Here is a 14893-nt window from a genome sequence, read left to right as displayed (position 1 = left end):
GCAGTGCCGATTAACAATCGCATCTAAAATCGCATCAAAATTGCAAATTGGAATTGCATGTAGTGTGCAAGAGGCCTCAAAGGCTTCTTTACTGACCAGACTGACTTCAAGCTCACATTAACTATTTGTATAAAGTGTGTTTATCCCTTTCCATGTATGGGTCTGTATCTATAGATCTGGCCTGTGCTGGCTGCCATTCCAGCTATCCTGAGCACAGATCAATATTGTGCAGGACTGGGCTGGCTACAACTGTAAACTGAACACTGTGGATAACAAAACATGGCAGGATATACTGTACAAAATGATCCAAATGTGTTAATGTGATTTGCTCTGGAAATCTGATTTTGTAGGTTTTTGCCTGTAGTTTAATCATTTGGTCATATTCAAAGATGACAAGGCTGAGCTTCAATTCCATTCTGAAAAATGCCCAAGAACAGAGAAATTCAAACAAATAAACCATAAATAGAAGCATGCAACATTTTTTTTTCTAATTATAGATTCTTTGGTACCAGATCTCTCCGCATTACATAGAAGATGGCAGATGGACAAATACTAGGAGAATATCCATATGTTTACCTGACAGAATGTAACGCATACTTCTTTCATCCTGGCCAACTTTATTAGAGGCTATACAGAAGAGGATACCCGACTGATTGTTGTTAGCAGAGATGATCGGGGAACTTATAACCTGGAAATATAAAATTCAGCATTCAGATAATGACCCACAGTCAATTTATATTGTGCCATTGATAGAAATATAAAAGTTATGCAGTGTTAAAAGAGGTCTCTATACAATGCAAAATATTACAGATAAGGCATTTTATGAACATTTTTAATTTTAAATAATTTGTAGATGGGATCACATTATGAGCAGTGGTTAGCTTTACAGCATAAAGATGTACAAACATGCTGCTCGGCTATCAGTTTAGAAGCCTGTTCGGCTCTATGGAATGGGGTGGGAACATACTGGAGACACCCCACAACAGGAACTTCAAAAGAATAACAACAGTCATCATATGATAGTGATCCAACAAGCTGGATCCTGAAGGGGAAGAAATAGCTGTCAGGGGACATCGGCACTCATGCTAGACTTTCACACCAGATGATCATCATGTATGGTTGTCTGGGGCAAAGAAAAACTAGCATATATGTTTTAATACAATATAGTGTTATTGTCACTTATATTATGATTATTACTATTATGTATTTATATAGTATATTAGAAAATAAAAAAAGAAATAAATCTTTAATTGACTAAGCCACACAAATCCAAATATATCCAAATATAAAGTACGACATAAAAATTCCTAATGTTATAGTCATTCACAAGTGTGCTGCTATTACTCTCCTGAGCAAAACGGTTGAGCATATCTCGCAGCAAATTTATCTTATAAAAAGAAAGGACGACATTACACTGGTACTCTAACCCTTCACGCCTATCTAAACTCAAAGGTGGCCCTTCTCCTGACTGCTGGAGGAACTGCAATTTCCTGGGTACATTACCTCATATACTATGGTATTGTAAACCCATGTTTGTCTTTTGGAAGGAAATGAATACTTACATTTCCTCTACAATATGGTCCGCCTTCAAACTAACTCCTCAACAGGCTATATTACATGTTGGCCTAGATAACAATCCAGTCCCTTACAGATTGGAAATTACTCAGACCCTATGTGTTACCCGCCATCTAATAGTATCCAACTGGCGTGTCCCATCTCCCTCTATGTTATCACAAATCATTGCCCAAACCGCCATAAACATGAATATGGAGAAAAGGCTACATCACACTATTGCCTAACCGCCCTACTGTCCTACCTTCACTACTGTCAGTGAGTCCCTTTTGAAACATGCAAACACGTATACCAGATATAGCACCAGATGTGGTTTCTTGTTGTTGACCTGTTCTTGTTTAAAACTTTATAATGTTTACTTTTAACATTGAATATTTTCTGTATATTCTAAATGCCGTATGCATGTTTTTCACTAGATACATATTTTCTACATTATTGTATCCATGCATTTTTGGCAATAAAAATTAATAAAAAAAAAAATAAAAAAAAGAAAGGACGATATGTACAATTCTGATGAGAAAAGAAGCAAGCTTGCTGGAGGAACGAGGAACCGGACTGAAGAAATATTATGGGCGTACATACAAAAATTCATTTTCACCAGATGTGCTTTTTCACAGAGATTAATATTTAGTGAAAATTACGAGTCAATGTGAAATTACGCATTGTAATTACAATGATGTGCATAATTAATTTTGCAAAAGCATTACAATTTACATTGCTAGTTTGCATTGTAATTCTGAATTTTGCTGCAAAATTACCACTATGAAATTCAAGCTCATCGGTACTGTATACTTGCTCCAGCATTGTGTAGAGTATATACACTGTATATGTGTTCACATGCAAAGGCTACATATACAGTATGCTGCAAAGACTTGTCTACTTACCGATTCACATTTTAAAATCAAAATCAGTGCCCTGATTTTTGCCACTCTCATTCACAGGCAATGTGGCCTGCTGTCTATAGTTAAAGGGATACTTAAGGCATTGATAAAGCCAAAGAGCTCAATGAGTTCTACTGCAGGTTCGAGCACCAGTCAAAGCAGCGTGCGGCCCCAGGATCCATGAAAACTTTCCACACTGGGAGGCTGTGGCACCATGGCGCCGGTTATGGTCCAGGAAGCAGAAGTTCTTAAGCTTATCCTCACACTCAACCCCTGGAAGGCCTCCGGCGCTGATGGTGTGTCATCAATCTGCCTAATAACCTGTGCAGTGCAGCTAGCCCCTGTGCTCATCTCCTTATTCAAGAGGTTGCTATCAAAAAGTACAGTTCCCTCCTGTTTCAAAAGGTCCACTATCATACCAGTCCTCATGAAGACAGGCAACACAGAACACAACAACTTCGGACCCGTGGCCTCGCCCCCTTAAAGCGATCCACTAATGCCCTCCTTGGCCCACTTCAATTTGCATACAGGGCGAACAGATCAGTAGAGGATGCCAACAACATCGGCCTGGCATATATCGTGGAAGACCTTGACAAACCCAACTCCTACGCCAGGGTCATGTTCCTGGACTTGCTCTGCTTTCAGCACGATCTGCCCAGACATCCTGCTTGACAATCTGGTGCAGTTTGGTGTTGACAATACTCTTTGCACATGGGTTAAGAGCTTCCTCTCAAACAGAACGCATCAGGTCAAGCTCAGTAACTGCAACTCCAGCATGAAAACTACAAATACAGGTGCTCCATAGGGGTGTGTACTGTCCCCGCTTCTGTTCTCCCTTTACACCAATAAATGCACTTCATCTAGTGACCCCACCAAAGTCATCAAATTTGCTGATGACACAACTCATGGGCAGCAACGTAAAGCATGCAACTGGTGTGCAGATAACAACCTCGTCCTCAATGCAGAAAAGACTGTTGAATTGGTTGTTGATTTTAGGAAACACCCATCCGCGCTCCCTCCAGTCCTTATAGGCGAGACCTATACCAAGGTCTCCCGGGTTATCATCTGTCCGGTTCCTTGGGACAACCTTAACAAATGACGTAAAGTAGGGGAAAAACACCGTAAAAATTCAGAAGAAGGCACAGCAGAGCTAGCTAGTTAACAGCTATGACTGAGGAGTTCATCCTCTGCTCAGCAGTCATAGTCTGATATGCTGGTGCAAAGGCTAGCGACAGGTATAAACTGCAAAGAGATATTAATGAAGCAGAAAAGATCATTGGATCCCCCCTGCCTCCTCTTGATCCCCTCTACACTGCCAGGTTGAAGATGATGGCTACCAGGATCCCCCAGGACTACTCCCATCCAGGCAAAAAACTATAGAACTATCCCATGCCAGTTCTCCCCCTCCCCTCTTCCCCCCCCCCCCCCCTCCGTAGTCAACACATCCACCAGCTGCCCACTCTGGACTTCATAACACCCTCTGGGTAGTACTGTCACATAATTGCCTCAAGTGTTTTAACTGGTTAAAATGTATGCCCCACAGGCTTGCCTCCATAACTTCCTCCTGGAATTGCAACATGTACCATTGCATATCTCTGTACTGTATATCTATTGTACTATTGGATGTATGTTATCATCTATGTATCTTTGTATTGTATATCTATTGTACTATTGGATGTATTGGATGTATGTTAATGTCTATGTATTCTTTTGCCTATGCCCTGTGAACCACAAGCAATTCTGAGTATGACACTGACATACTTGGCAACTAAAATTAATTCTGATTCTATTGCGTACGGGAATGCGAAGAAGGCTATGTGTGGCCATGCCTGTCTGCGAAATCAAACTAGCTGGCGGCGGGGGACCGGGGGATCCATGAGTGACTGCGAGGGCCCAGGACAGCTGCAGGGGGCTGGTAGACGCCCCAGGTGAGTAAAACTGATTATTTTTTTAACAATGGCTTAAGTATCCCTTAAAGTAAAACAGAATCCAGGTGTACTATGCTATGTCCTGTCCAGCTATTCCACACAGCTGACAATCTCTGCAACCCATCTTGATGGGAACCTGGCATCACATTCTCACAGGACCTGTGTCAGAAATTCACCTACTTCTTCTCAAAGTCTCCTCCATACGATCTGCAATTCAATCTACAGCACTGAACACCTATGTTGTGCCATATAATGAATGCAAAAACAACCTACCCCCATTTTTTGAATTTCTTAGATGCCCGGCTAAACCAGACCACCTGTGACCTGGACCCTGACTCAACAAAGTTCATGTTGAAATGTCCTCACCTGTTTAGGCAAGCATTTCGCAAACTAATCAACTGTTCTTTACAAGCGAGGAGTTTTTCTACCTGTCCGAAAGAAACAATCATCAGAAACTTATTGAAAAGGCTGTCTTTCTCCAACTTAAAGCCAGGCAATCATGAAACAATATCTCTGATCCTCTACAATGTGGCTTCAAGTCCAAACTGAAAAGCCACCTATTTAGTCTAGCATTTACGAACACTTAACTATTTCCTTTGTAACCCAGTCCACCCTGCAACTATATATTGATTTGAGACGCTTTGATTTCTATTGGAGAAAAGTGCTTAACAAATGTTATTATATTGTATATTGTAATATGTGTCTTTAAGATTCCAAACATGGGTGTACTATAGCCATAGCAGCTGTGGTATCACTAAACTCTTCACTCCCTTTTACATACACAAAATATATTCTGTTGAAATGGTGTCTGTGGAGGAGAGAGATTTGCTATATGATGTGCTTTCATGTCCTGAATGCTGTGTGCTTGGAGATGCTGCTATGGACTGACTGATGTTGCCCTGTGAACTGCTATCTACAGAAAAATGGAGAAGGTGAGAGAGTCATAGATTAAAGTACCCCTGAACCACTTTATAATAAAAATACTTTTAATGCTAATTTATTTATGGTGCTGTGACATACGTCACAGCACCATCCTCCCCCTCCAGCGCCCCATGTGCCCGCCGCTCTGCTCAGCCAAAGGATTTGACTTGAGCAGAATGTCGATGATGGGTGGGGAGGAGGTGTCAGTACTTCCTCCTCTTTGACTGTCCTTAGTCCTGCCCCTCCACTCATCACTAATGGTTTCTATGTGCAGTTACAGCACACAGTGCTCTGGGGAGCTGCACTGTGTGCGGTCTTGTGGTAATTACGGTCAGAACGATTGTGTACTAATACAGCTATTAGTACACTATCATTCCGACCTTAATTACCACAAGACTGCACACAGGGCAGCTCCCCAGTGCACTGTGTGCTGTAACCGCACATAGGAACCATTCGTGATGAGTGGAGGAGGTGGGACTAAGGACGGAGAGGAGGAAGTACTGACACTTCCTCCCCATGCATCATCAATGTGAATATTTTGGCTGAGCAGAGTGGGGGGTACAGGGGGCGCTGGAGAGGAAGGGTGGTGCTGTCTGACATAAATCGGCACTAAATGTATGTTTAAAGTGGTTCAGGGGTACTTTAGGTATGGCTATGGAGGGGGCTGCATGAAGATTTTTCAGTGTGGTTTTGTAATTTGTAGTTAAAGCTCTGATCATCACTTCAATATTGGTGGTATTGTTAAAGAAAACCTGACTGTTTATTAATATACTCCTCCAAGCTATATAACTCCTATATGAGTAAAACCCAATTTGCCTGTAACTCAGAATGCATACATTTAGCTATTTATTATATAACAGGACATTTGTTTTTCCACAACACAGTGCTCAGGGCACAGATGAATTATGTAGCTATCTGACCATGTGTTGCTCAGCTGTGATCTATTTCACTTTCTATTGTGCCTCAAACTATTTGCAGCTCTTATAAAGCTATACATATGGTGGATGAACCCTTTCCTAAGCCTTACTGCCTGCATGAAAATATAGAACAAATAGGTCCAAAATGAAGAGGCCAGGCTATGCAAACTATTTTCCTTAATGTAAACGTTTCTAACTTTCTACCACTGAGTCAAACAATTTAAGAAAAAAAAATCAATTAGCCAAAATATGTGTAATTACTGAAAAATGATAAGGATGAAGCAACAGAGTACAATGATTCTTCATATTTCATATATTAAAGAAGACCTTTACCCAATCCTTTCATGTTCTAGAGAGAGGAGAGGGGATGTTTCATGGTATCTCCAGAGAATTACAACCACTAGAATGCTGCAAACAGCCTACATGAATCTAAAAGCTGCCATACTCAAAAGGCTGTGCTGAATATAATTTGGTCTTCTTAAAGTAAAGCTAGGACATTTTAAGGCAAAAATTAGATACTTACCTCGGGAGGAGGAAGCCGCTGGATCCTACAGAGGCTTCCCCCATCCCTTTTTGTTTTTCGGTTCCAGTGCTGGGACTCACAAAGTTCCACAGAGCTTGCCCCCGCACTGTGCACACCCAGGCGGCTAGTCCATGCACATCAGCATGGAACTGCCACATTAGTTTGGTGGACAAAATCAATCCCACTTAGCACTGTGCTAGTGCACAGATGCAAGCTGTCTTCGTCTGCGCAGTGTGGGCGAGCTCTGTGAACCAGCACTTGTCAATGGGCTTGCGGCGGTGAGGAGGAGGATGATGGGGGAAGCCTCTGAAAGATCCTGAGACTCCCCTCTCCCGATGTAAATATATAAATTGTGACATTTTTTCACTTCAGGGTCCCGTTAAAACAGGAGGTATTTGCAAAATATTCTGCTTAAGGTGAACAAGAAGGTATTCTCCTATCGCATCGTTTCAGCTCAGTAAGTGCATATGTAAACAATTCCTTCCTGTTCCAGAAAAGAAAACAAGATGTGAAATCTTGAGCAACAGACACAGTTTTTGATGGCCTGGCATGTATTCATTACTGAAGCTACTCCTCAACTCCAGCTGGAGGGTGATCTGTGGGACAGAAAAACAGAACAGAGAAGGAGCGCTGCATAGGGTAAAACAATTTTAATAATATAACACGCAATATATTGTACATAAAACTTACATAAAACATACTTACTGAAAAACTGTAGTAAACAAGCATCACATGGGCAACATGCCCAGCAAATGTCAACCTATCGCTCCACTGTGGCCAGCAGCGGTGATATGGTATTGGAATGCAAGCTCCCCCGATGGACTTCCGTGTGCCAGTGATGTCACACCTTACTGGTTTGCAGTAAGTTTTATGTACGATGCATGTTATATTATTAAATTGTGTTACACTACAGAGCTCTCCTCTACTGGTCTGTTTCCCATGTTCCAGAAAAGCCAGGCATACATCTACAGAAACTGGTGAATAACATGGAGAAAAGCCAGAGCATATGTCAGATGTATACTGCTCTTTTATTGAGGTCTTTGTTACAGTCGGTAAGATATTCATTTACTTCCTGTTGTAGTGACATGTGACAAGCTCAGCTTGACCCCTGTCTAGGACTGATATTTCAGCTCAAAACTAGAAAACATCCAGCTGCCTCCTGCAGTTTTGTCTAGACTTGCATTAGTTTTACAGACAGCAAATAAAATCCAGATCCTCTATTAAAAGCACATGATCAAGAAAAGTGAACTTCAGCATTCTCCTCTTATTTCTCATCTCGAAATTGTCAGGGCATATATTAGATTACAGGAATTGTGAGAAGATGGTAGACATTTCAGCGAGGAGCCCAAGGAACATCTGGATTCACACTATGTTGTCTACACATACAGTATATCGGCCAAACCTTCAACCTTTGATACATTACAGCTCAGATAGCAAATCGTACCTCTTTCTTCTTAATTTCCCTCCTGTGTGCTGGGAAATACAAACACCTCATGGCATTTCAGATAGACAGTATATGGAATGCTGGAGATTGCTTCAGTGTTAGTGGTCAGACATCTAAAGGGTAGATCATCCTTGCGTGGGGTTTCAGCTAAATGGCAGTTGTAAGCATGACAGGCACTCAGCTATATAATGTATTTTACAGAGATGATGATATGCAGTTTGAAAAGCAAAAACAGGTCATTTCCAGAGCATAGTTTATGTTAATCTCATCTACAAAATACCGCAGACATTATTGCTATTACCCAAGTAATACATGTATACTTGTAGTGGTTGGATAGTGAACTGGTTAAGGGCACTGCCTTTGACATGGGAGACCAGGGTTCGAATCCTGGCTAGGGTCAGTACCTATTCAGTAAGGAGTTCAAGGCAAGACTCCCGAACACTGCAGGGAGGCCTCTTGAGCGTATCCCAGTGGCTGCATCTCTTGAGCTCTTTGAGTCCAACAGGAGAAAAGCGCTATAAAATGTTCCGTTTATTATTATTATTAGGTATCAGTCTGGTCTGCTAATGGCCTGCAGAAATTACAGTAACATATGGCAATCACCACACTTCGAGATATAAATCCCTTATGGCATTGGCAAGTGTCACTGCCAGATGAAAGAGCCATCAGAAAGGCTTACGTGTTTCATGATAAGATGTTTATTCATAGAGTAACCCTAGGCACTGACTTGCAAGCATGCATTGCTGCTGATTTTATACTTTACATCTTCCACTACACTGACACTTCTCGAATAAGTTCCTAAATCTAACAGTGGTTCCTATAGCCATAATTTACATTAAATATCTTCTAAGGTGCCGTGATTCATTACTGCAGAGATAATAGGTTGTGCCTAAAATAAATAAATAAATAGAATATTGAAAAGTAATGATTCTTGTAAAGACACATAGGAATATCAAAATAAAAGCTCTGTCTAATTTCCAATGTATATTTTATGTTAATCCCATCTACAAAATACCACAGACATTATTGCTATTACCCTAGTAATACATGTATACTAGATCTAGTAAAATGTCACCTGTATGGTAATTCAACTCTGTTGTATTCTTCTTATGGTCTTTGTCAAAGAATATTTAGCTCTACGAAAATGGTCATCAATTATTTATATTAGCTATATGCAAACATGATGAATTAGATGAGAGTATAAATACACTGGACTGGGGCACTGAAATATACTGGCTAATCATGATGTCCTGTGTTCATAACCTATCAATCGTCTCTCATTTATCTGCATGTTATTTTTTTGAATTAGGCAATTTGGTGTTACTCTACTTTGCCATGGCTTAATCCTGTATTCAGTTCTTCTATCATGGTTCCTGTATCTTGTCCTCATATCCTGGTTTCTGAGACAAGCCCATATAACCTGGTTCCTGCTTCTTGATCCTGAATCTTGCCTTGAATGGATGTTTAATCATTTATCCTGTTCCTGTTCCTAGAATACCTCTGAATATAACCCTTGTCACAATACAGTCTCTCTGTTATATGTCCTCTCCTTGCCCTGTCTTTAACTGTAATTATAGCTAAAGAATTAGCATTACTACTAGTTCCAGCTTCCTGTTGCCCTTGTCTAGTTCAGGCCTCTGTGTCCTCAGCTATATCCATGGGGACAAGCCTGAGGGTCTTAAATTAAGGAAAGCTTGCAGGCAAATTTCTTTCTATCAATCCTTGTAGGATGTGCTGATGAAGCCCCTCAGCCCATTGGTACAAAGATTCATAGCACAAGGTCTGCTGCTGATACCTATGACATACAACCTTCAATAGAAGTTTACTGTTAGGAATAGGCAATGAAATTGTTATGCTAAATTTGTGCAAATATATGGAGCTTGATATTAGACCAATCAAATGCCATAGTAGCAGCAGCATCATTTCAAAGGTCCATTTTCAAGCTGCATGCATTTGCATAACATTCGCATAACATCTCACAATTACTTATACCGATACTTACGTATTATCCCGTCTGGAAAGTTTGTCAGCTTTTTGTTAAATTTCTTTTTGATCCCCTAGCCAGATCTAACCATTTTTGGAAAGCTGAAAGTCCCGGCTTTCCTTTGCACTGGGTCTGGAGTCAATGCGATCCCCCATTCCCAAGTTAGGGGGGGGTTTGGGGGATGGGTGTCCCCTGCACTTTGCTGCAGAGAGCACAGTGGAATTGAGCATCCTGCCCATGCCAGTAAGACAGAGAGGAGATGAGGGTGCATAGCTGCGCTGCTCATTCATCTGTAATGAGAGACCCAGGGCACTTGACATAAGTTTTGAAGACACAGATTTATGCTGTGAAGGAAGAAGAAGACCTATCAGGTATGCTGCTTATCATCATGTCGGGTTCGTCCCGTACTTCTGTAATTGCAATTTCTGCAGCCAACTTCAGAGGACACCCCGCCCTCAAAACCCCATAACTTGGGAACTGAGCATCATACCAACTCGGGATCCAGTATAACAGAAAGCCGAGACTTTCAGCTTTCCATAAATGGTCAGATCTTCCTGGGGGAGCAAATAGAACTTTAACAAAAAGCTGCCAAACTTTCCAGCCGAGATAATACGTAAGTACCCTTATACCTTACTGACCATCCCTGATTACCGTAATGGATATCTGACCTGATTTAATAAGACAGTACATTAAGCAATGGTGATGTGCTGAGGTAGCCAACAGCATCCAAAGTTGTGCTCTGCTCTGCTGTTGTATTACACTATAATATAATAAAGAAAAGCACAGTGCCATGGATTCACCTGTGCCACCACTGTTCACATTTACATTGTAGATTTGGAATCTACTGTGAACATGAATTTGTAGCCATACAATGTACATTCACAGTCATCAGTGGTCAAGCTGGAAATCAGGGGTATGCAAGTTATTGGAGATGTCCTCCTCAAGCCAATTCTGCAGTGCCTACAGTGCCTAAACTAAATGACAAGGTAACATTTATTTTAAAAAACAAGTTTCCCCTTTGATTACTGCATATGGCTAATGGAAGTGACCATGGGGGTCACGCTGATTGGGTACTTAGGCAGCAAGCTGCAGTGTTACCATGGAGATAGCACATCGTTAACGCAAATGTTGACCGATTTCCGTCCGAAATCGATCGATTCAGTCAATTTATTCATGTGGAAAATTTAGCTTGATCGCTGGCGGGTTAGGAGTGCATTGTTAGCTGCGTTCAATTCGGCGATGACCAACGCAGCAATAACATCACCTGACCAGCCGGGGCGGGTTCCCGGGTCCATGCTGTCCTTTCTTCTGGCTGGCCTTCTTCTCCATCTCCTCTTCACTTCCTGTCCCGTCCTGTGAGAAGGTGGGGTTCAAACAGTAGAGGGTGCTCTACTGTTTGAAATTCCGCTTGTCACAGGATGGGACAGGAAGTGAAGAGGAGACGGAGGAGGATTCTGGGAGAAAGGACATCACGGACCCGGGGACCCACGCCGGCAGACAGATAATATAATTGCTGCTGGCCTGGGGAGCCCGAAAGGAGGCCTAGGGGCAGCGAGGCAGGGCGGCAGCGGCAGTTCCACAGGTTGTGAATTGATTTCATGCTGAAATCGATTCAAAATCTGTGTGCAGTGTATGGGCAGCCATTAGATCCCTCTCTGATCAGATTTGATCAGAGAGGGATCTATCTGTTGGTCGATCTGGTGGCAATTGACTAATATATAGCAGTCTTAAGTATACAGGAATGCACAACCCTCTCAGAGTGAGGTCTGTAAATGAATGTACTTTCTGCACAGAGTATATAGCAGTTACAAGAATTTTCTGACCCATGTCAAGAAAGGGTTAAAGACACATCAGGCAGACAGGTCCCCAATGAAAAAAGTCATAGTATTTTAGAGATAACATTTCAAATCGGGATAATAAAGCTAGTCACTGGTGATTCTTCATATTTTTTAACGGTCTCTCAGTGTAATTAAAGGGGCACTATGGCGAAAAATTGTAACATTTTAAATATGTGCAAACATAGACAAAAAAGAAGTACCGTACATTTTTTCCAGAGTAAAATGAGACATAAATTAGTTTTCTCCTATGTTGCTGTCACTTACAGTAGGAAGTAGAAATCTGTCAGAAGCGACGGGTTTTAGACTAGTCCATCTCTTCATAGGGTATTCTCAGGGATATATTTATTTTCAAACGGACTTAGTGAATGGCAGTTGCTCTGTACAACTGCCAAAAAACTGTGTAGCGAGCAGGAAAGCTGGCCAGCATCATTGTTTAAATCCTTTTAGGGAATATCTTTATAAAGAATAAAAGCCTTGCTGAGAATCCCCTATGAAGAGATGGACTAGTCCAAAACCTGTCGCTTCTGTCAGATTTCTACTACCTACTGTAAGTGACAGCAACATAGGAGACAAGTAATTTAGGGCTCATTTTGAGGTCCATACACACACCGGACTGGAGGCAACGACGGGTCCGTCGTCACCTCCCGCTGGGTGGGCGTTCCAGCGACAGTCCGGCGTGTGTACAGTCTGTCGGCGGACTGATACGGCTGTTTCTAAATGATCCGCCGGATCGCTCAGAAATAGCCGTATCAGTCTGCAGACAGACTGTACACACGCCAGACTGTCGCTGGAAAGCCCACCCAGTGGGAGGTGACGATGGACCCGTCGTTGCCTTCAGTCCGGCGTGTGTACGGACCTTTACTCTGGAAAAAACGAACTTCTTATTTGTCTATGTTTACACATACAGTATTTAAAATTTTTTCGCCATAGTGCCCCTTTAATTAAAAAAAAAAGATCAAATATCCAGATGGATTATTCTTTTGTTGATCAGCCTGTTGATATTCAATTAAAGACTAGAATTTTTTGAAACATTAGCCTTAAATGCACATGTCCCTCTTTGTATTTCTGGTGGTAACTACCATCACAGACAGGGATGACTACCACCATGATACCAAATGATGATACTATCATTTGATTCAGGTGGCAAAATCTAGGGGGCGGCCCCTGCAACATCTGAATGTCAGAGTGGCTCAGGTGAGTTGGTACTGGCTGCACTTCTTACCTGGGGAGAGGCAGAACCCAGAATCTGGGCACACTTACTGTAGTTAGACTAGCTTCCATTTAAAATAATCTACCTCATTCAAAGCCATTTCCCAGAAACAGAATGTACCACTGTCATAATGTTGAATTTATTGCATGGCATATCACCTAAAATTGTATTATTTGATAAAATGTAAGCTAATAGGAACTGATGTTTCTGTTAGAACAAAAAGTCCATGTGGACTACATGTAGCGCTTTATTTAGGAACTGTAAATACCAGCATGCCTGCCCAATTAAATTTTGCCCTCACTTGGCAATGTTTCATGTAGTCTTCAGCTTGCTAAATGTTTCTGTGAATGTTATTATAAAGCAGGGCTCCTTGTTTTCACAAACTCACCATTAATTTCATAAATTAGGTAATTGTTTCATAATTACCAAAGTACTTGAAGTAGAGCAACTAGACAAAATGTAAGCTGGAACAGTCTCAGCTGGCAAACCATGAAAGGAAATTATGCTGTAATAAAGCAACCCTCCTGGGATCCAGTCCTCCTCATCACACTGAACACCTGGATGTGATTACAAATCCAAAAGGAGAACTCCACCAAGTATTACTGGACAGGGCGCATGACATTAATATTTGTATTACATACTTCAAAAATGTTCTTCAAAAATTATTAGTTGAAAACGTTTTTAATCTTCCCAAAGCTGCCTGTCTAGTCAGTTCTCCATTGTAAAGGATGTTTGAAGAGCAATTCTTATAAAACTGCTTAAAATGATACTGAAGTGAAAAAAAAAACGTATGGTGTAATGATGTGTATGGGAAGTACTGATAATTAATAGAACATTATTAGCAAATAAAATAGTCCCATATTTAAATGTATAGATATATAGCTTTTTTTTAATAACATTGCATAATTCTGTTATATCTGCAATTACAAGCCACACTTCATTTTAAACTATAAAACAAGCAGAGCTAATGATTCTTTCAACTTCCCTGCAGTAAAAATCTTATCTAAATCTTTCTGACTGTTTCTTTTATGTATAAGTGCTCCAGAAAACAGCGACCCACGTTGGGTCGGAGAGCTCAGAAAGGCTCTTTTGCATAGATAGCAACTGAAGTTCCTTAAAGAGAACCCGAGCACACAGGGTATGACAACAGCTGTGTAGATCAATACCAGTACATCACAGCATGCACTAGTCACTTATATCTGTCTAGGCCTCATATGCCTTTACTAAGTTTTTTTTTTTTTGGACTGTAACTGTGGTTAAAAAAAAAACAGCAATGTTCTCAAACCATTACAATAATGTCAATAGAAATTGATGAAGGATTTTTGTTAGTTCCTAATGTTTGTCTTTTGACAACCTGTTGAAGTGTACATGGAAATGAAAAGAGATTATTTTAATAAAAAGATTAGTTTTACATTGATTTGATAAATTATCAAAATTTGATTAATTCTCAAATCAAATCAATGCAGAACAAATCAATTACACAATGTTTACATTGCTTTGTCATGCATGATGATTGTTTGGTTCAACAAGAAATAATGGAGCAAGCTGCAGAAAGCCTGTTGATAGCTGTCTTGTATATATGTTGATAAAAGGTATTTGGTGTAAATAAGCTTAAGTAAGCAAGCAAGGTATACACAGGTCAGTCAATAGTGGCAGTCAATGTATAGAGCATAAC

At 40.8% G+C, this 14893-nt stretch overlaps 1 protein-coding gene across 3 annotated transcripts in view; it reads right to left on the bottom strand.

Moving 5' to 3' along the window:
• The window catches only part of LOC137527130 (vascular endothelial growth factor receptor kdr-like), a 318768-nt gene that overhangs the window by 105318 nt on the left and 198557 nt on the right, over nt 1-14893 (bottom strand). For all 3 annotated transcript variants that reach the window (XM_068247550.1, XM_068247553.1, XM_068247551.1), the window contains one exon: nt 577-688. In XM_068247550.1, the coding sequence (XP_068103651.1) occupies nt 577-688 (112 nt within the window). The remainder of the gene's footprint in view (nt 1-576; nt 689-14893) is intronic.

This window comes from Hyperolius riggenbachi, chromosome 8 (assembly GCF_040937935.1).
Source record: "Hyperolius riggenbachi isolate aHypRig1 chromosome 8, aHypRig1.pri, whole genome shotgun sequence".
NCBI classification, from domain to species: domain Eukaryota; kingdom Metazoa; phylum Chordata; class Amphibia; order Anura; family Hyperoliidae; genus Hyperolius; species Hyperolius riggenbachi.
Note: the sequence above shows the minus strand (reverse complement) of the source record. Positions and strands in the feature narration are given on the sequence as shown.